Raw genomic sequence first — 22,557 nt, 5'->3', positions numbered from 1 at the left:
TCTTTTTTTGAGGAAAATATTCAAATAGTAGTCAATGGTCAAGATAATAATTAGTTGAATGCGGTCGGTCAACTACTGAGTTATCGACTCCTATAAAACGTGGTAGAAAATCATTTTGCATTTGCTCTCTAAATTAAGTAGAAATAACAAAATCAGACGTTTGTTTCTTTGGCTTTGAAAGTTCAATCACTTTCCCATTTTCCCGGTGGTCCGGCGGCTACCTCATCGGCAACTGAGAAAAATGTCTGAAAATCACCCTCATGTTCTCATCTTTCCTTATCCAGCACAAGGACATATGCTTCCCCTTTTGGATTTCACTCATCAGCTAGTCAACAATGGAGTATACATCACTATTTTAGTCACCCCCAAAAATCTCCCCTTCTTGAACCCCCTTCTTTCCAGGAACCCATCAATCAAAACTCTCGTTTTGCCTTTTCCATCTCACCCTTCAATTCCCGCCGGCGTAGAGAACGTCAAGGACCTTCCTGCTAATGGGTTCCTTTCCATGATGTGCAATCTCGGAAAACTTCGAGATCCCATATTGGAATGGTTCCACAACCATCCTTCGCCGCCGTCAGCTATTATTTCTGATATGTTTTTGGGGTTTACTCACGAAATCGCCACCCAGCTCGGTATTCGCCGGTACGTATTCTCCCCCTCCGGCGCGTTGGCCCTATCTGTTGTTTATTCACTTTGGCGTGAAATGCCCAAAAGGAAAGACCCGAACGATGAAAACGAAAATTTTCACTTCCCCAATATCCCCAATTCCCCGAAATTCCCCTTTTGGCAGATCTCTCCTATTTACCGGAGTTATGTTGAAGGGGACCCAAGTACAGAATTCATCAGAGAATGCTATCTCGCTGATATAGCGAGTCACGGAATCGTTTTCAACACGTTTATCGAATTGGAAAATGTGTATTTGGATCATCTGATGAAAGATTTGGGTCACAACAGGGTTTGGTCTGTTGGACCAGTACTTCCTCCGGGAGAAGAAGATGATGTTTCCGTCCAATCAAACAGAGGCGGTTCGAGCTCTGTTTTAGCCAGTGAAATACTAGCATGGCTCGACAAATGTGAAGATCACTCAGTTGTATACGTCTGTTTCGGCAGTCAAGCTGTGTTAACAAACAAACAAATGGAGGAACTAGCCATTGCTTTGGACAAAAGTGGTGTCCATTTCATTTTGTCAGCCAAAAGAGCCACCAAAGGACACGCTTCAAATGATTACGGTGTGATTCCGTCTTGGTTTGAGGAAAAAGTGGCTGGACGGGGCCTGGTTGTTAGAGACTGGGCCCCACAAGTGTTGATTTTAAAACACCGAGCTATAGCCACATTCTTAACTCACTGTGGTTGGAATTCGACTCTCGAAAGCTTGACAGCAGGAATACCATTGTTAACATGGCCGATGGGTGCTGACCAATTCGCCAATGCAAACCTTTTAGTTGACGAGCATGAGGTAGCTATTAGAGCCTGTGAAGGTGTGCAAACGGTACCAAATTCAGACGAGTTGGCTGCGCTACTGGCGGAAGCTGTGCAAGGAAACAAGGTAGAAGACCGGAGACTTCGTGCATCGAAGCTACGAAAAATTGCAATTAATGGCATTAAAGAAGGCGGGAACTCATTTAAAGAATTGGCAGCGTTCGTAAAACATTTAAGGGAGGAGGCTACAATAATCGAAGCGTAAAACTAACTTTTGAGGCAATTAAAAATTCTAGAAAGTCCAAATCATTAGATTTATCGTTTACGATACAAATATGTAAGCATAGATTATTTTATGGACAAGTGTTTGCAAATTTGAAACTTCAATCTAAAAATATGCAATTAATATGTCAAGTGAAAAAATGCTTCTGTTAATAAGTATTTTATTTTTCAAATATAATTGTTTAATAGGAGTACTATATTAAGTCAAATCGTTTTTATAAATCAAACCAACTACCCTCATTTGGTCTGCCTGACCGACTATTCCACTGTTGTAGGTCAGGCTAGTGGAAATATTTGGTCTGCTTTTTTGTATTTTCCACAAATTTTCTTTAACTTCAACATATTATATGGTGTAGTATTTTTCTTGTTCAAACTTCCTAGTCTGTTGCTTTTATCTTTTATTTTGAATGACGGGGATGGTGAGGAAAAAAATGTTTATTTAATGAAGTTGAAGTATCATTTTTAAGTTAGTATCTATCTTGTCTGTGGTTGGAAGAGTTGGTGTAGGGCTAGGGCGAAATGTTAACTGATATTGTGAACGAGGGCGATAAGACATGCTTCGCCAGCTGCATAACTACTACAATTAAGATTGCGAAAATTTTACCCTTCAAGTCTCTACGAGAAATTATACTGAATATGTTATTTTACGGAATTTTTTTGAATAATGTGTATGCGAAAGTAATTGAAACATTAGTTATATCAAAATCAGGAATTATATAGGGCCCTACTTATATTGTTATGAGTCTTCCCAGTTCATCAAATCACTAATGTGGGCTCGGGTTAATTAGTGTGATTTTGAGATTATACTAATGGTGACAGTCTAACAGGAAAATAAGGGAAAAGCTAAAAAGAAGAAATAAAATGGCCTCTACCACTATTTAGAACTGTTGTGATACTGATGTACTTCAATTAAGAATAGTAATTTCAGGCCAAAAAGATGTGGTCAAATTTGAGGTGGATTTTTTAAAGTTGACATTAAATTTTAATTAGATATTTTAATTAAGTAAAAGGAAATAAACAAAAAAATAGCAAACGGAAAAAAATATTTTTTTTAAAAAAATACAAATGTGATTTTGAGTTTAATGAAAAAAAGATGATTTTTAATGAAAAAGACAGATAAGGTACCATTACCACTCTCAATCTTTTTCGTCGAAAAAAAATACGAACACACAAATTTTTATATTCTTTATTATCTCTTCCTCCCTCCTCTCTTTTTCTCTCAATAAAAAGAAAAAAGAAACATCTAAAACAATTTTAAAAAATAGATTAAGAACAAAATATTAGATATAAGGGAAAAGACAACTAGCATCGAGGCGGAGGGGGTGGGGGGTTAAATTTATATTTTTAATAATATATTAATTATATTTACTAAATAGATTTTAAAATATTTTTTAACTTAAAATGATTCATATAAGCATTTAATTGATTGTTTGTTACGTCATCAACAAGTGTATTATACTTTTCTTACAAATTTTTTGTTTATTGTAAAAAATATATTAAAATGACATAGCGGGAACCTCTATGAGGTATCTAATATAAACATCATCCCGTTAATATACTATGTGAAACTTGATATCAATTTTAGGGGTCAACAATGAATTTTATCGATGACTATTTAAAGTGATATCTAAAAGGTTTATCATTAATCATACAAGAAACTTTAGGGTTATAAATAAATAAAGATAATTGTTAAAATTACACCTAAATTATACCCTTTTTCTATTTCATACCTAAATAATTGCTTGTTTGAATTTAATACCCAAATTATTATTTTTTAGTTTGAGAAACACACTTCTCTCTTTTATACAACTGTCGTTATTATGTGTATGATACACTCTCTTATTTATTTTTAAAAATTGTCACATCACACTCTATATTGACAAAACATTCAACCTTCACAAAATTAAATAAATTATTGGTATTAATTAAAAATAAAAATTATTATCCAAAAAATATATATTTCTGTTAGAAAATAAAATGTAAATATTTTTCTTACCCATCTCTATCCCTTCCTCTCACGGTCCTTGTCCCTACCCCCCACCCCAACCCCGGCCATCTTTTTTAGTTTCTTTTTGAAAACAAAAATCATTTAATAATTTTTACTTCATCTCTTCCCCCTCCCCCCAAACCCACCCACCCATTCAAATACTAATTTAGATATTATTTTACTTTTTTTAAAAGATAACCCTACCCACCATATCTAAAACTCTCCTTCCAAATCTTTATCTCATTTTTGTATTAGATATATATATCAAAAATATTTTTTACTTGCTGCAGCAATTTTTTTTAATTTTTAAATTATTTACGTTATATTCAGTACACTAGTAGAATTTTTTCTCTAAAAATATATGAACTTACATATTTAATACAAAATAAGAAGAAGAAAAATTTGAAGCGGAGGGTTAAATAGAATAGGGTATAATTTTTATTTCTTAAAAGGTAACATAATATAAATATTTTTTTGGGAAGAGGAGGGGGGTACGTGAAGTAGGTGGTGGAGTGGGTAAGAAAATAATTTAAATTTTTGTTTTTAATATTTTTTTTTGTTATGGATAGTAATAATTTAATCTTTAATTTTTAATTAATATTAATAATTTATTATTTATTTTTTGTCAAGGTAGAATATTTTTTTCACGGAGAATGTCATGTCTGAGAGAGTGTGCATTACACACACCTCAAGTGTTTGTTAAATTTAAAAATGATGGTTTATGCATAAAACTCACACTCTCAATAGTTTAGGTATGAAACTAAAAATAAATAATTTCGATGTGCTTTTGACACACATCTCTAAAAAAAATCATTTCAAATTTCTTATGAGTAAAAATAAAATAAGTTTGTAAACCATGTCATGTTACAATATTTTAGGAAAGGATCATAATTGTCCTTTATCTTTGAGTTAAGAATCAAAGTAGTTTTTATCAATTAGCATGAAGCAATTTTGATCCTAGGTATTTTGAGAATTTGTATAAATTTTGTCTTAATCCAAACACCCGTCTATTTTTTTAATCGGTGTTTTCTTTGCACGTTCTCCAAAACTTTCTTTGCTTCCATTGTCACTGGATAATTAACTTTAAATATCGATTGATATTGTCAGAGATTTGCCGGTGTTATTGAGTAATTGATATTTTTAGCACGTTAAAGAATAAGAATATTGCAGGTGTAATACATGAAAATATGACAACATAATTTGATTAATGTAATCAAGCATGGAAATATATTAAATTTCTGGTGAATCCGTTTAATATCTTTGAAGGTTTCTCCTTATTGATTGTATAAACTGGATGCAATATATGACTTCCATTGATTGTTTGTATAGTTGACTTGATATATAATTTAAGAAAATTAAGAAAACACCGTAAAAGCCAAATTCAAAATGTTTTTGCATTTATATAGAGATCTTCTCCACTCTCAAGAGCCAATTCGATTTTAGAAAAATTAACAAGGTGTTTGAAAGAAGACTAAAAGTGTATCTAATCTTGAAATATTGAGGGTTAAAAGTGCTCTATATTAAAAGATAAAGGATTACTTTAAATATTAACAGAAAGGTAAAAGGACTATTTTATCCTTTTCACAAGTATTTCAGTGGCGCCAAATTGAACTTTAATCATAAAATACTGTCATTCGGAGATTCTTAGCAGTAGAATTATTTTTTTAGAAAATGTAGTCTTTCTGTTTTGTCAGTGTTACTGTATAGAATATTAAGGAATCAAAATAAATAAATATTGTAGTACTATTAACACCAGTACATGAAGGCACATGCCACTAATCAAAATTGGGTTATTGTTTAATTTCCCTCCCATGAGGGGGACTAAATTGTTGAACCAAAATCAAAAATAATTGTGGAGAGGCTGGAAATTATTTATAAGGGTATTTGTGGGTTACTTGTTACAATTTGATTTTTCGAGTCATGGTGGCATTTACTATATCCTATCAATAGGTAAGTTAACATATAATCCAAAACATCAAGTATTGAGTGTAAGGACAAAAATTAGAGAAAATAATAATTTAAATAAGAATAACAAGGCGAAAACAACCAAAATAAATATATACAGTTGTCCCTTCCAGAATTTGGAAGTCACTAATACAGAGCTATCTAATAAGGAGTACAAGTCCAATAGGTGGACCACAACAAAGCGTGTCTCAAAGACAACAATACTAGCTTAAACAAAAGAAGACAAGACAAACTCAAAACGTCAAGTACTCACCCTTGTCTCCAAGTCACACCCGCAAAAGAAGGATGGAACTAATCACCATTGGTATCTGGTACTAAGACCTGCATCACGAAATAGATGCAAAGTGTATTTCAAAGTAATTAGAATGTCATGTGAAAGTTTATAATTACAAATCAACGGTATAAATTAAATGACAAATTTATACTAAAAACATAATAATATTATATGAAGGGAAATATGACAAATATATTCTCAAACTATCGTAAATGATATGCAGATACCTTCGTCATACATTAATCCCTCTAACATAAAAACTAATATAAAAGAAAATATTAAAACGATGGAAAGAAAAGTGTTCTTATAAACAAAGCTCTTATTAAATGTCAACATTGTAGATGTTTATGTATGAGAAAATGGGCATTCAAATTTTATGGTTTCATAAGTTCTCCCTAAGAAAAAGATAATCAGATATTGAATAGAATTTTATCTTTTTCAGAAAAAAATAAAAATATTTATGATAACAAAAATTTACTTTGAAAGAAAGATAAAACTCAAAATATGATAGGAAAATCAGAACAAAACCTTGTGACGAGGTCTTAGCGTTCCAACATAATCTTTTTTTCGTTGTGAAAAAGTCAGTCGCATCATCCTGAAAATTCTCTGACTCAAGGTTCTGAAATGTTCCATTATCATCAGATGGATCATCGTTCTTCGAGTTGTGTGTACTTGCTGAATTCTTCGAATCCCTCTCATTGCTCTGATAATGAAATTCAAATTAAAAAGCAGTAACAGAGAAATCACTCAAACAAATAGTAAATTTACATATACTATTTAAAAGAGGAGAAAATCATGACCAAGAAGCCTATCGTAGTTTCCTGCATTTTAAAGGAGAAAATGCCCAAATTGAGAAATAATTTCTTTTCTTTTCTGTTCCTTTGATCATTTCCAGCTCACTAAATGCAAATTAAATAGGTATTTTTCCATCTAATTAGATCTACCAAAAAGTTTTTCTCTTGCACTTGCCGCACCTGATGATTCAGTTTTCTTCACTTCTTTCATGTCTTTCTTCCTTCCATTTTTCCAATGCTGAAATCCGCAGCTACCGGTACACCATCCAAAACTTCCTGAAATTTCAATTTTAGCTTTGAAAAATAACAACTAGTGGTTGTACAACTTCATCATCAACGAGTGAATTTCGAGTCACACGATGATAAGTCAAAACACAATTCATCATCGTGGAAAAAAGGGGAATTTAACAAATCAACTTTAGTACCTACTCCACACTGAGATGACTCGTCCTTGCGTTATCATTTTCAGCTTCATGTACCATCTGTTCAACTTCATAAGAAAGATCAACTATAAACTAAATTATAAAAAATGTATTGAAGATTGGAAAAAAGTACATACCTTGATCATCAGTATGAACAATTGTATCCTTTATTGTAAGAAAAATGAAGAAAAACATAAATGAACCAAAACTTAAAGACACCATTTTTGACCTTCTCTTTTTTTGGTATGTCTGTTATAATCTGCAATATAGAAGAGGGATGGACATGAAAGGAAACAGGGGAAATTTATAGAAAGCCCAAGTTCCACAAAGCTGAGGGTTAGAATTTTTTAACTTTTTCTTGTTTAAAAAATTGATAGTCTAGATGTGTTGATGTTAGGGAAGAATCGTTGTTAAGTTAGTATGTATCTTGTCTGTGGTTGGAAGAGTAGTAGAGAACTAGGGTAAATGTTAACTGATATTGTGAACGAGGGCGAGGACATATGCTTCACCAGCTGCATGTTATGGAACTTATTAAGCTTAACCCCACTCGTGAGATCACACTGAGTATATTATTATTTGTTGCTTGTGGAAACGCATTGATCATGTGTATGCCAATGTAATTGAGGCATTAGTTATATCAAAATCAGGAATTATTTAGGGGCCTTAGTTATATTTTGCCCCAGCCGAATAAGGATATCCCTCAAAATATATTGGGCTGAGATTAAGCAACCGGGTCAGGTTAAGTAGGGATCCGGGTTAATCAGTGTTATTTTGGGATTATACAATGTAATGGTAACAGGTAAAAGAGGAAAGCAAAAAAAAAAAAGAAATAAAAATATATTCTTCTAGTATTTAGAACTGTTGTGATACTGATGATGTAAAAGATATGCCAATGACAGTAAGAAGTGTACATCCACAAAGGTTACCATTGATCATTGCAAGAAACTTTAGGGTCACAAAAATCATTTCAGATCTTTTACGAGTTAAAAAAAAAGGCGTAAAAATGACATAAAACTAAAAAGCTACAAACTAACCATGTGATGTTATACTGTTTCATCGGCACCAAATTGAGCTTTAATCATAAATTACTGTCACACTGAGGTTAGTAGTATTATTTTTAAACAAAATGCAGTCTTTCTGTTTTGACCAGTGATACTATATAGAATATTAAGGAATCAAAATACTGATTCTTACACATCAGTACAACACACCTAGAAAAAATAAATTATAGTATTAACTAGTACATGCCACCAAGCAAAATTGTTCCAAAATTGGGTTAGTGTATTGTTTAGTTTTCCTCCTATGACTTATGGAGTAGGCCAAAATTGTTGAACCAAAACCAAAAATTTTACATAATTTTAAGGATTTGATCTGTGGAGAGGCTGGAAATTGTTGATTGGGGGCTTGTGACGGGGTTTGCTTCCTGATCCTGGACCTCCAACATAGTCCTTGTTCATCATGGTGAATAACTCAGTCATATCGTCCACAAGTTTCTCTGATTCAATCTTCTGAAATGATCCATTATCATCAGATTGATCATCGTTCTTCAAGTTGTGTGTACTTGCTGAATTCATTGAATCACTCTCATTGCCCTGATCATGAAATTCAAATTAAGCGGATAATATAGTAACATAGAAATCACTCAAACTAGTATCAAGCAAATAGTATATTTGCGTACAATTAAAAGAGGAGAACCTGATAATGTAAGTTCTTTCGCGAGTCATGACCAAGAGGCCTATTGTAGTTTCCTGCATTTCAAAGGAGAAAATGCCAAATTGAGAAATGATTTCTTTTCTTTTCCTTTCCTTTCATCATTTCCAGCTCGATATAAGCTTAGTTGAGCAAACGAAACAATTTAGACACTCGATTAAGCTTGCAGTGAGGAGTTGATGGATACGAAAAAAGAACAGAGGAACAACATATTTCCATTTCACTTAATTTGCTTGAGAAATAAAAAAAGAATAGATGGATCAACTACAAAGAATTGCATACTTTTGCACGTAATGTGAATCTGAAAATTCGTGCAACTTTCTATTTATACATACATACAAGTATATATAGTACTATCCTTTTTTCACAAGAACATCTAATTAGATCTACCAAAAAGTTTTTTCTCAATTGTTCTTAGGTGGGTGTGGTCTTGCCATGTGATAATCAGCATTTAGAGCCACAAAACTTCCTGTATTGGCCTTCATCGAATGACTTTTACTAATTATACCGCTCATTTCTCTCAACTTCCCCTGCCCTTTACGGTAGTTTAAATTTCCAACAGAATGAACACTTGCACTTGCCGCACCTGATGATTCACCTTTCTTCACTTCCTTCATGTCTTTTGTTCTCTCTATCATCATTTTTCTTCCTCCCAGTCTGAATGCAGCAGCGGCGGGTACACTCTCCAAAACTTTCTGAAATTTCAATTTTAACTTCGTAAAAATAAAGAAATTTGATCAACTAATAAGTAAGTGAAGTTCGAGTGAAAACACTAAAGAAAAAGGGGAAATTATCAAATCAACTTTATTACCTTTTTCACACTAAGATAACTCTTTAGATCACTGGCGTTGTAATTTTCAGCCTCATGGACTATTTGTTTAGCTGCATATATTTTACTTTCCATTAGAAAGTAAAAATTATACTCCATTGAAGAGTGGAAAAGAAGAGAAAGGAAGTACATACCTTGGTCATCAGTATGAGCAATTGTATCCTTTATGGTAAGAAAAATGAAGAGTAACATAACAAGCATAAAGGAACTAAAACTTAAAGACACCATTTTTTGACCTCTTTTCTTTTTTTGGTATGTCTGTTATACTCTGCAACAATAAAGGAGAGGGAGGATTGCACATGGAAGGAAACAGGGGAGATTTATAGAAAGCCCAAATTTCAAACCCAAGTCAAAACTAGGGTTAGAATAGTTAACTTTTTCTTGTTTAAAAAATTGGTTAAGAGGTACAATTGAGCACCTGGGGAAACACAAAAGACTGAATAGAAAAAAAAAATGGTCTATATGTGTTGATGTTAGGGAAAAAGGGCTATAATAGCGTGGAGCTGAAGATACGGTTGTTTTTTTCCCCTGTCTGCCGCGCCATGCATGCAAACGAGGAATTCTTTGTTTTGTTTTCTTGGCCTACCTAAATTTACACCTATCACTAAGCCTTCTATTTTTTCGTGTGATTCGTAGGTTATAAGTTTAAGTTACAGAATCAATTATTAATAATTGCATTAGAGTCGACCGTCTAAATTACACTTCTTAGGGTGCGTTAACTATGATGTCTAGTTTTGAAACTTTTAGTATAAGAAGCTGAGAACTTCAAAACTAATTCAAACTATATGAATCAGAATTAGTCGAGTCGCTAAATAAAGGTTGTTTTTTTTAAAAAAAAAACAAAAGGCGAGGAATGATTTAGGTTTACACAAAGTGGTCCAAAAGTATTTGACTTTATGAAGAACTGGGGGAAAATCATAATTCCCCTAGCTCCTATCTTATGAAAAAGAACAAACTGTTAATTAACAGTTTATTTTATATATAAAAGCAGTGTTTATCCTTTACATTTTTAAGTTCGACTTCTATGTTCTTTTCGTCTTCTTTCATAAAGTTGTTCATATTTCTTCTTTGCTGGGGAATAGTATTATTTAGAGATACAGTCACACACACTATAATTGTTTCTTGGTAAAACAGTGAACCTAACTCTAGCTAGGATTAATTAATTAGGTAACCTTTACAAACCTAATGTTAACAGGCACCACCTGGCAGTCCTGGTCAACAAAAATTTCTCCTACCACTTATTGTTGTTACTATAGTTTTAGTTTTGTTTGTTGAACACACATGATTAATGAATTCTCTCAGATTTCCTTTTGCCAGATGTAAATGAAAGGAGCAGTGTATTATAAATTCACGAGTGAGACACGTATGTACTCTCCTCGTCACAAATTATCCATTGTGATTTTTGTAAATGATTGCCTAACATTATTTATTATTTTACTGTTATTAGTAATTGTTCTTGAAAATTACATAAAGACACTTCAATTATGAAATGATAATGTATAAATAGATTAAATATATAATAAAATATTTTTTTCAAATGTGTAAAAGATAAACACGACGAATAGTTTGAGATAGACGAGAAAGTATAATATTAGGTAAATGAGGATGGGTGATTATCGAGAGGAAGGAGTCGGTGAGGGGGAAAACCCAAAATGTTGAAGAAGAAGGAGAAGGAGAAGAACATGGGCAAGTGGTAAAATCTTGAATAACTAAACACCTAAACTATGATACATAACATTATTATAATATACTCACTTAACAACTCTTTTAACTTTACAGTTAGGTTTTAACAAACAAGTTCAGAACACGAGAGCTCGACCTCCCATTTTTTATTTATCTTTATCAGTGGGTGCATACCCCTTGTTCTTTAGTGTCTTTTAACTCTTATTTTACTAGTTTTAAATTGACGCATTAAAAAAACTAGTAGTTATTTGAACTAATTTAAACGTTTGGCTTTGATCACGTGTAAACGTAGAAATTGCTCCTAGATATCTAGCTTTCATTTTGTCATTTATAATGCCCAATATTGAGCAGAGGATACTTGTCCATATGTTTTTGTGAACGATACAAGTGTTCCATTTTTTTGAATGACAAGAATACTGTGTATATCTTATTTTATAATTCGGATATATTTGTCCTTTTTCAGTTATAAGTTTGGTGCCGTTCAGCTCTGTGTAAACACAGTGCAGTTCTTTGGAAAATGTAATTACCAAGTTACATTTCAGTCAAAAAGTGTTAACACACATTCGTTTACCTTGAGGTGTAAACACACAGTATTTGCAAACATCAAGCCATATTTATTGGTCCACTCTTGGATATTGTTACGTATTGAGGACAAATTTTAATATCCAAATATGTATTTAGATTTAGATTTCTTAACTTAATGAAAACAAATGAGGCCTAATTGTATATATAAATTCATGAAATAGAAACAAATTAATTGTTAATTACTCCCTTTTGCCTCTATTTATTTGTCTAATATTTCTTAGTTTGACAATTAATTTCACATTGTATCTTCAACTTATTAACATCAATGTCTTTGAAAAATATACTACCTCTGTCTCATATTACAACTCATCTTTTTTGTTTTGAGAGTTAAAAAAATCTATCTTTTATTGTAAATTTTTTATAGATCTATTAAACATTTTGAATTATTAATTATTGTGACTCATAGTACTTTTTACATAGTTTACAAATATATAAGTTTCATTCCAAAAAAAATTAAAAATTTGATGCATAAATTTTTAGACAAACTTAAATTATTTGACTTTCAAAACATAAAAAATCACTCATATTCACTATAACTAATAATATGTCAATTCAAAATATGATAAGTCAAATGGAATGGAAAGAGTACTTTTATTTGTCTAGCTAGTTTGAAAAATTAAAAAAACAATTTATAACCCAAGTCCAAATTTATTTATTATTAAAAACAGTTATTTTCGATGCATTAGATTTATTATATTTAGAGGTGATATATGATCAAACTTTTATATGAAATCGATCTTAATAAAATTAACCTCTATAATCATTTAGTTATTTATTTTGTGCATATTTTTATTTATAACAACTAAATGAGGTTTAAACATTATAAGAAAAATAATTATTAGTGGCAATTTATTTTTAATTGTGGTTAAATATGTATTTTTTGCTGATAATTGACACTTTTTGTATATGTTTCTCAAGTCTTTAGCGTCATTGGTTCTACTGACACTTAATTAATGACGGTAAAAAACTTTAATACTCTTTATTAATGTAAATATTTAACGTCGCTTAAAGTTATTTTTGTCATAGTGAAATATTGAATATTAATATATAAACGTTATCACTATAAAGAGGTGTGACCGTAGGAAATTTATCGTTCTATTGATGGCTCTTTAAATGATATGTCAAAATCATGAAATATTTGTCGTTCTATTGACGGCTCTTTAAACGATATGTCAAATTGATAATGGACAAGTAATTAAAAGTGGACGGAAGAAGTTTCCCTTTGCCCGTCTCTACATATGTACTATTGTAATGCTCATTCAGTTTATAAAATCAATAAATAATTTATCATTACGTGTTTATTTTACTCTTACTATTAATTAATAATGTCCAATTTCTAAAATTAATAAATAATTTATCATTACGTATTTATTTTATTCATACTATTAATAATATTCATTTATCAATCTTTAGATGACTACATTTATTAAATATGGGTGATTTAGTAAAATCAATCCTATCATTTGCTGATACTTCATTCCTATGCAAGTCAATGATTGAGAATTATTATTAAACATAAGGATTACTAACGCTGTTCATTTGTAAATGTCATAATTTATCTTTTTTAGAGTTAAAATTTTATGATGTATTTTTTCTAATTATATTGCTATGCAAAAAATTGTAATTAGTACTTTTTTATATAGTTTTTGGATATTTTTTTCTTTTTAAAAATAAATTGATACAATATAATTAAACTTTAAAACTAAATTAAACTAACTTTCGATAAACGGAATATGACAAAAAAAATTAGACGAAAGGCTTACTAAACGATGTTCTCTACTTTGTACTAAGATTGATACTCATATTTTGTTTGTTTAAGCTGACAAGTAATTAAGTATATCACTATGATTGGTGATTAATTTTAATTAGTGGGATCGACAATGAGAAATGTGCTAATAGAGTCAGATATTACAGCTGAAATCAAAATGTAATTTCTAAAATCGAGGATAATGGAGTATTGAAACTCGTTGACCGTTGACTATATGCTTAGAGAAAAAGCTGTAAAGTACCAAATTTTTAACGAAATATTTAAGAAGATTACAAAAGCATCGAGACAGAGTGTGAACTATGAAGGTAACTTTTGCTCCACCATTCCCCGTTGACACAGTCTAAAACTTATTCATTTTTACTTTATCACATTTTATTTTATAAGAATTATTTGATTATTGATGAGAACTAATACTCCATATCATAATCATATAAAATGGGTGGGACGAAGAAATATTACACCACAAAGCAATATTAAATTATCTGATTTGATTGCACTACACTAGGATGGAGGATGTTGGACAATTAGGGATCGTTTGGCGTAAAGAATGACATCAAATTATCTTAAAATTGCATTATATATTGTAATACTTAATTTATTATTTGGTTGGCAAGTTCAGAATAACTTATCTCGAGATTAATATCATTTGATGGTATAATTAAATATATAACAAACCAATTGTTCTTTTAACCTAACTTATTTCATTATAACTAGTCTCATCAATTCATAACTTTGAATTCATAGTCTTGATTAGGGTTGTAGGCTTTGTTTTTGGGGTGTGAAGTACTTTTTGGTGTTCAAACACTGGGATTTGTGAAAAGGGAAAAAATATGTTTGGGTTTTCAAGAGTGTAGCACATGAAAGGCAATTGGCATGGCCACCGTGGGTGTCGCTGATTTCTCGATCTTCGGACTAAAACTTCATGCCATGACAAACTTTTTGCCAACAACAATTAACCCTTTTGGAAACTTGCAATTTACTTGCTTTGTCACAAGTTAGACTTGGCAAATCTTAAATATAAATAATTTATTTTTGTTGAAGTTTAGGGCTTTTTGTCTTTAAGTTGACGCAAAATTGATTTTTGTAGGTCAGACAGTCTTAATAAGTTTGAATGCTTAAAGTCAAATTTGATAGAGAATTTTTGTTTTTTTTAATTGACATATATATAAATTGAATAATTATAATATATTTAGTGTATTTTACAAATGAGGTTCAGAGATAGATTTTACATGGTTCGTGGACATTATGAAGTAAATATGTAAATTTTAAATTAAATAAAATTAGAATAATAAAGATTGACTCAACAATTTGAAAAGTTTATATAATGATATCGAAATAGTATTGCGCTAAATTTGATATAATGATATTAAAACAGTAGTGATTAGTTTTAGTACTTGAAATTTAAAGAAGATATCAAAAAATAAATTTGATCTAGATTTTGCAAAATATGAAAGGTTTAATCGCTTGAAAGATTTTAGAATATTTAATGAGAGAATAAGAGTTGGGAAAGGGCAATAAAGAAAAAGTAAATATATAATAATAATGTTAGTTCATGACAATTGTTAGAATATAAATGAGACAACAAAATAAATAGCAAAATAAGAAAGAATGTTACAATTAACAAAACACTATTCTATTTTGCAATTATTAAAACGTTCCTTATATTATCCAAAAATTTCTTTTCAAATTTATCAATACACAATTTTTTTTAACTATACACACATATATATTTGAGAGAAAGGTGGAACTCAGCTCCAAGCGATTGCTTTAGTGGCTGTAACATCAAAACGACCCGTCATACGTGCTTGAAGTTCAAGTGAAATAATTATATTTCAGCTGTGTATACTTAACTTCCAGCTATGATGTCTAAAAATATGCGTTACATATCCGAAGTTGTTTCGAAATAAATAGACTCTGCTGTATTGGTAGTCAAAAATTGAATATACGTATGCTTCGGCCCAGAAAATAACTGACCCGGCAGTTTAAATAGAGCCCAATCTAGGTAGGCTGCAGGCCCAGTAACAGCTACACCGAGTTATTGACTAGTGAAAGGGCTTGGCCTAGTAACTTTTTGTATCGGGTTCATTAAAATGGCGCAAAAAAAGCAAATAGATTTCCAAATTTGTCCTCTTTTCCCGCTCTCGCTAACGCAATTCACAATTCCATTTCCCGCCAAATCCAAAACGTTTTTTACATTTATCCAAAACCCTAACATTCGAAACCAGTAGTAAAGTAAAAATCCAAATCATAGGAAGGAAGAGAGCAACAATCTTTAATCGACAATGAAGATCAGATCCATTAAGCTTAGAGAAGCTCACAAGAACAGCAACGGTGTTGGGTCATTCTGCTCGGTTTTATGGGATCAGCAGGGCGAACACATCGTCACTGCGTCTTCTTCTGATTCTTCAATTTGCATTCACGATGCTATTTTGCCAGCTAATCCCCCTAAAGTTCTTCGACAGCACAGAGATGGCGTCACCGCTTTGTCTCTCAGCCCTAATTACACCTGTCTAGCTTCTGGATCTATTGACCATTCCGTCAAACTCTACAAATTTCCTGGTATTTTCTCTCACTTTTTTTCTCTCTCATAACAGGTAATTTATGTCCACAATGGAAATGGAAAGTAGAGTGATTTCAGTTTAGGAACAAGGAGTTCGTTTTAGTTCATTTAGTTTTTGCTTGTTGTGTTCCTGTTGTAGGCAAAATGAATAGTTAATCCTTAAGTTGACCGATGAAAGCATTGTGACACATTAGCCGCGGACCAAAAAAGGAAATTTATCTGACTTAGGGCTAATTTAGTAAGAGTTATAAGGGATAATGATGAATTTTAGGCTGAGTTTATCCGTGTTTGGTTGTGATAAAATCACGTGATGACTTATCCCAATATTAGTTATCCCGTGATAGTATTATTTTTATCCCACATTGGGAGTGGATAACAATACCTGGATCATGAATCCTGGGATAACTTGTTCCCTTACCAAATGAGCCATTAGAGTTGACAATTTGAGTGCCATATGTACTATTTCTGAAATTTGTTGCAACTTGTTATGTTATTCATATCATACTATTTTCAAAACAAGAATGTTCGGGAGAAATGATCTGGAGATGTACTTCTTTCAATGCCTTAAATTATCGCCTTGTTATTTTATATCATAATCTCTGAAATGGCATGGAGTTTAAGATGTCGATTTGACTTAATTATCATATTAGTGTTAGTGAAAAAATAATAAAATAAAATATTAGTGTTAGTGGAAGAAAATACAAAAAAGTAATGGTTGAAAACTTAGTTTGATTGGGAATACATCACATCAAGGTTTAAAAGTTGAATGAATTTGAATTCTTGGAAGTTCTGAAATAGGATTATATATGAAATAATATCAAACAGTTCAAAATGTCTCGAATCAGGAAGACTCATATTGATCGAAATGGAGGCATATACATGAATAGTTGTAGAAATTTGGAATATTTGTTTTTTCTAGTCCAGCTGCTCATCGATTTGCTGATTGTGATCATCATTTGATTTGTTTTTTGTCTTGATCTTGCATCAGCTGGGGAGTTCGATACAAACATTACTAGATTTACATTGCCAATACGGGCGCTTGCATTCAATAAATCCGGAACTATGCTGGCAGCTGGTGGTGATGATGAAGGCATCAAACTTATAAATACCATTGATGGCTCGATTGCAAGAGTTCTTAAAGGACATCGAGGATCCATCACTGGCATAGCTTTTGATCCCAAAAGTGAATACCTGGCTTCAGTTGATTCAATAGGGACTGTTATGCTCTGGGAACTCCAGTCTGGGAACACAATTCATGTCTTAAAAGGAATAGCTCCTGTCATTGGTTCTGATTTTTCTTCTACAAATATAGTTAGCTGGAGTCCTGATGGGGAACTATTAGCTGTTCCTGGCTTGAAAAATGATGTGGTGATGTACGACAGAGACACTGCAGAAAAACTGTTTTCTCTTAGAGGTGATCATGTACAACCCATTTGCTTTTTGTCTTGGTCACCAAATGGAAAGTACATGGCTACTTCTGGACTAGATAGACAGGTTTTGATATGGGATGTTGATAAGAAACAAGATATTGATCGGCAGAAATTTGATAACAGGATAACTTGTATGGCGTGGAAACCAACTGGCAACGCATTGGCAGTAATTGACATCATGGGAAAGTATGGTGTTTGGGAATCAGCTGTACCTTCTTCAATGAGATCTCCCACAGAAGATATTCCTGGTTTAAGTTCTAAAAGTGGTCATGGTCTTCTTTTCTATGATGAAGAGGAAGAAAACCCAAGTGTATCTGGTAGTTTAAGTGATCTTGGAGAAGATAGTCAAGATGAATCTGAACCATTTAGCAGAAAAAGATTACACAAACACCATAGTTATACTGATGATTGGGAAGAGGACACTAATGAAGAGTTGGAGTTACTTCCAAAAGTTGAACCTCGTAAGAAGGCTCCTCATGGTCACAGGGATGGTTCAGATAATAAAAGAAATAAGCTCAAGGATGTGCCACTTTCTACAGGGCCAAAAATGCAAGAAGCTATTCAGCCAGGTGCAACTCCGCAGCTGCCAGGAAAAAGGCGTTTTCTATGTTACAGCATGCTTGGCAGTATAACCACGATGGAGCATGAAGGATACTCTCACATAGAGGTATTGTGGCTTGTTTGCTTGTTTTGTTTTTTGTGTCTGTCTGTCTGTTTTTCTATCCTAAAACTATACCCTCATTATTTATTTTTGTTCTTATTATACAAAATTGAACTTTGTGTTTGTTTCCACAACCATCTTCAATCACAAGTGTTGTCCTTTAATTGTCACGGCTAGAATCTGTAATCATCAATTCGTCAACAAAACTAATAAGGGGAAAACAGCTAGTAAATTTTGGTGCATACTATGTTGAGAGGAGAATTTATCCAATCTTTTATAGATCTATATATGAATTAGTTATTCAGCTAACATGACAACTTCAATGCAGATTGATTTTCATGACACAAGCAGTGGTCCCCGAGTCCCTGCAATGACTGATTATTTTGGCTTCACGATGGCTTCGTTAAATGAAAATGGAAGTGTATTTGCAAATCCATGCAAAGGTGAAAAGAATATGAGTACACTCATGTATCGACCTTTCGGTACCTGGGCAAATAACAGTGAGGTTAGTGATTTACTATCATTCCGTATGTGTATATCAGGAGTATGTGTATGCCAAAATGTTTTGGAAATGTTATGAAACTTATAACTTCAGTGACTTACCCTGATTTCCTTATGCAACATTAGTGGTCAATGCGATTTGAAGAGGAAGAAGTAAGAGCAGTTGCACTAGGAACTGGCTGGGTAGCTGCCATAACTAGTTGCAATTTTCTTCGCATCTTCACAGAGGGTGGCCTGCAGGTATATATATTCAGATATTGTTTCCTGGAGATTTTTTTTAAGTTGCTTCCATTTGTGTCAATAATAATCTCCCTTTGCTTCAAATTAACTGTTTTGTTTGATTTCATGCAATTTTAAGAAAGTAACATTTGTTTGTAATAGAGTTAATGGAGGTTCAGCTTGAATTTGTATTACTTCTTGAAAGTTTTTTGCAGTTTGTATAATGGATTGGTTTTGATTTGTTAATACCATTTGATTATTTATATAAGTTATGAAAAATGGTCATTATTTTAGCATTACCTGAAATAGACTTAAGACAATCATCTTGATATAGATGAAGTATATCAAATGTCGTAACAGATCTTTTGATTATTCTGGAAATGATATCTGAGACAGTTCTGTTTCTTTATTTGGATTGAAATACAAGAGGCATATTCTTTCCCTTGATGGACCAGTGGTTACTGCAGCAGGCTTTAAGGATGAACTTGCTGTTGTCACACATGCATCTCCCCCTCTTCCCTCGAACGAACAGGTATAGTCCATCATCATGTCATGTTGTTAATATCTTTTGTTTGATGTTATTTCAACAAGGCTATATAGTGCCTGTTTGTCTTCACTTCCATTGAACTTGGATTTTCTAGTTGAACTTAATATATGCAAGTATTATTTGGACTGATCTATTGATGACGATTGGAGAAGAGGTGAGCTGGTTTATTGATGATAGAACTTTTTAAAAATCCATACAGATTCTTGAATTTAGAGTCTTCAACATTCGTACTGGAACACAACCTCGCCGAGGAAGACTTCCATTGACTCCTGGTTCCTGTTTGTCATGGTTTGGTTTTAGTGAAGAGGGATATCTCAGTTCTTTCGACTCAACGGTGAGAAAAGCATTGAGCATTAATTCTGAGGCCATTATTTTTGTTAAGATTGCTTCATCAATGTCAGTTGTTTAATTGCAAATGTAGGGTGTGCTAAGGGTCTTTAATAATCAATATGGTGGGAGTTGGCTTCCACTTTTCAGGTATAATAACCTCCCTATTTTTCCACTAACTGCTTTGGAGTAATAGATCTTGTTCATTTACAAATTAGAAATTTCAGTGCCAGCAAATTGAAGAAGTCAGAAGAAAACTATTGGGTTGTTGGGTTAAACACAAGCAAGCTGTTCTGTGTCATTTGCAAATCTCCCGACTCCTTTCCAGAGGTATGATGCTTTCTTGTTGTGTTTCTTGCATATATATGACCACACCTTTCTAATCCTCTGGTTGTATTTTCAGGCTACTCCTAAACCTATTCTCTCACTGTTGGATCTTTCATTCCCTCTTGCTTCATCTGACCTTGGATCAGAAATCCTGGAGAATGAATTTATAATGAATAACACGCATCTCCACCGGGTATGTGTATACTAAGATTTCATTGCAGCTTCAAAAAGCAGTGAAAATTCATGTTGATATGCTGTTTGCTGGATTTATATTCAGATTCAGAGCACAATTGAAGAAATGGAAGCTGCTGGTGAGGACACCAGTTTGCTTGATGATGAGGCTTTTAATACTGAAGCTGCTCTTGACCGTTGCATCCTGAGGCTCATTGCGTCCTGCTGCAATGGTCAGTTTTCTGCAAAGTTGGATGCAGCAAGTTTGGAATGCTTCAGTTTCCTACTTCTCTTTTCTGTTTTCTTAAATTTTGATATTGGTTTCTTTCCCCTCTCTTATCAGGAGATAAGCTAGTGAGAGCTACTGAGCTCGTAAAGCTTCTGTCTTTGGAAAAATCAGTCAAAGGTGCTATAAAGCTTGTCACAGCACTGAAACTGCCAAATTTGGCAGAGCGCTTTAATGCCCTATTGGAGGTAGGGACTGTGACCTCCATGGAAGCATATGACTGTCATATTATTTACTTCACGTGTTATTCATGTTCCATTGTATTTCTACAGGAAAGAATGAATAGAGAAACAACTGTTGGCAAAATTTCTGCATCTACTGAGTTGAAAGGTGATAACTCCTTTAATGCACATGCTGCATTAACCAAGTCCCATGTTATGGTTGAAAGCAGCAAAAGATTGGAATCACAGGATTCTCCATCCCTAAATTCCTTAGCTCCTTGTCAGACGAAAAAACGGCCTCTAGAGGAGCCAATCAAGGATGTAAATGTAGAGGCAGAAAATGCTAAAGCCAGAAAATTGGAAATGGCAAGGGAATTCAAAAATGCATTTGATATGAAGAATGCTAAGAACGTGAGGGATGAAAAGGACAAGGTGGATGAAGTGAATAATGCAAGAAAAGAAGACGAAGTGAAAAATGCAAATGGAGTGGAAGATGCACAAGATCAGAATGAAGAAGCCATCAAGGTGACAGCACAACGCCCCTCTAATCCATTTGCAAAGTCATCAAATAACAAACCAAATACATCCTTGTTTGATTCCTTAAAGAAAAAGGTGAAAGCTGACCGATGATGCCTTTGTGACTGAAATGACTGGGCAACTTGCTTATTATAGAGAGGTTTTTTGATGTATAATATTAGGTTTGTGGTAGTTCTTGTATCTATTTAAGCAAAAACAATGTGGAAACAATTGACAAGACTTGAGAGTTGAATCTGATAATCCTCACTAATATGCAAATAAGTATGCACTTACACCGTAAAGTTGCTACAATCTTGGTAGTAATTGTCCAATATTTTTTTATTAAAAAAATAATAATAAAAATTGTCCAATGCAACAACAACCCATTGCCCCGTTATTATGTTCAACAATTATTATTAGTGCGAGAAAGTTAGCCTTAAAAATATCAAAAGGTGTGGATGGCTATTTTTGAGATGGTATGTGATATTATGTCTTTCGTAATTTATATTAATTAAAAAATTAAGCCTTAAAAATATTAAGGTTTCACGCCATTGTATCATTGAGCTGGCACTGTGGGTTAATTTATAATAAAGGGATTATTTTTCAAAAGGGCATTTTTTAATGATTTGAATAGTGCAATTCTCAGATAGTTAATATACATATTTAAATTCTTTTATGATGAAATAACTATATAATTGCTTACATGATTAAATGCAAATATCTATTGAGTAATAACTATGATCTACATTTTGATTTTTTGAGTAGTTTATGAATATTTAATTTATAATTTTAAATTATTAAATTTATCTAATTTTACTTTGTTTTCCAAAATAGTTAAGATATTAAATGTCACTAGTGTTATAAATACATTGAATTAAGTGGATAGTCCATAAGGTTGGTACATGAACAACCATTCATATTCACTAGGTTACATGAACCTTTTTGGATAAGAATGTATCTATTTATTATGATACTTAATATGGTGAGCTTTGGAGTGATTTCTCACTCTATAAATAGGGTTGTTCATTCACTATTGTAACAGATACAGATGAGACACTTGAATAAGAAGAAAATTCCTCTTCTACTATCTACTTCTCTTGTCTTCTTCTCTTTATGATTATATTCTTATGAGT

The 22,557-nt window shown here is 32.5% G+C and overlaps 3 protein-coding genes and 1 long non-coding RNA gene across 6 annotated transcripts; 2 read left to right on the top strand and 2 right to left on the bottom strand.

Moving 5' to 3' along the window:
- On the top strand, nucleotides 1-2,074 carry LOC101263892 (UDP-glycosyltransferase 89B2). Its single transcript, XM_004236033.5, has one exon. It carries the CDS (start codon nucleotides 242-244, stop codon nucleotides 1,682-1,684), a length of 1,443 nt encoding a protein of 480 aa, XP_004236081.1. The 5' UTR covers nucleotides 1-241; the 3' UTR covers nucleotides 1,685-2,074.
- Nucleotides 2,075-5,689: 3,615 nt separating this feature from the next.
- LOC138347302 (uncharacterized) lies at nucleotides 5,690-7,747 on the bottom strand. 3 transcript variants are annotated; one of them, XR_011220110.1, is made up of 5 exons: nucleotides 7,281-7,747; nucleotides 7,147-7,211; nucleotides 6,902-6,997; nucleotides 6,456-6,630; nucleotides 5,690-5,974 (listed from the first exon to the last, which is right to left on the bottom strand). It is a non-coding gene; the product is annotated as an uncharacterized lncRNA (long non-coding RNA). The 3 variants fall into 3 exon arrangements; XR_011220111.1 differs by having other exon boundaries at nucleotides 7,147-7,203; nucleotides 7,281-7,419; XR_011220109.1 differs by having other exon boundaries at nucleotides 7,147-7,286.
- A 530-nt stretch (nucleotides 7,748-8,277) lies between these two features.
- LOC104646600 (uncharacterized) lies at nucleotides 8,278-10,002 on the bottom strand. The gene is made up of 5 exons (XM_026030092.2): nucleotides 9,817-10,002; nucleotides 9,665-9,735; nucleotides 9,440-9,548; nucleotides 8,839-8,891; nucleotides 8,278-8,735 (listed from the first exon to the last, which is right to left on the bottom strand). Exons 1-5 carry the CDS (start codon nucleotides 9,908-9,910, stop codon nucleotides 8,502-8,504), a joined length of 561 nt encoding a protein of 186 aa, XP_025885877.1. The 5' UTR covers nucleotides 9,911-10,002; the 3' UTR covers nucleotides 8,278-8,501.
- A 5,831-nt stretch (nucleotides 10,003-15,833) lies between these two features.
- On the top strand, nucleotides 15,834-21,706 carry LOC101264414 (protein ENHANCER OF LHP1 1). The gene is made up of 12 exons (XM_004236035.4): nucleotides 15,834-16,277; nucleotides 17,267-18,375; nucleotides 18,698-18,874; nucleotides 18,997-19,110; nucleotides 19,517-19,621; nucleotides 19,836-19,970; nucleotides 20,058-20,113; nucleotides 20,191-20,293; nucleotides 20,367-20,483; nucleotides 20,568-20,694; nucleotides 20,805-20,935; nucleotides 21,020-21,706. Exons 1-12 carry the CDS (start codon nucleotides 16,001-16,003, stop codon nucleotides 21,536-21,538), a joined length of 2,970 nt encoding a protein of 989 aa, XP_004236083.2. The 5' UTR covers nucleotides 15,834-16,000; the 3' UTR covers nucleotides 21,539-21,706.
- Nucleotides 21,707-22,557: the final 851 nt, after the last annotated feature.

The sequence above is a fragment of the Solanum lycopersicum genome, chromosome 3, assembly GCF_036512215.1.
Source record: "Solanum lycopersicum chromosome 3, SLM_r2.1".
Lineage (NCBI taxonomy): Eukaryota > Viridiplantae > Streptophyta > Magnoliopsida > Solanales > Solanaceae > Solanum > Solanum lycopersicum.
The sequence above is the reverse complement of the archived record's forward strand: the minus strand, read 5'-3'. Positions and strand labels throughout refer to the sequence as shown.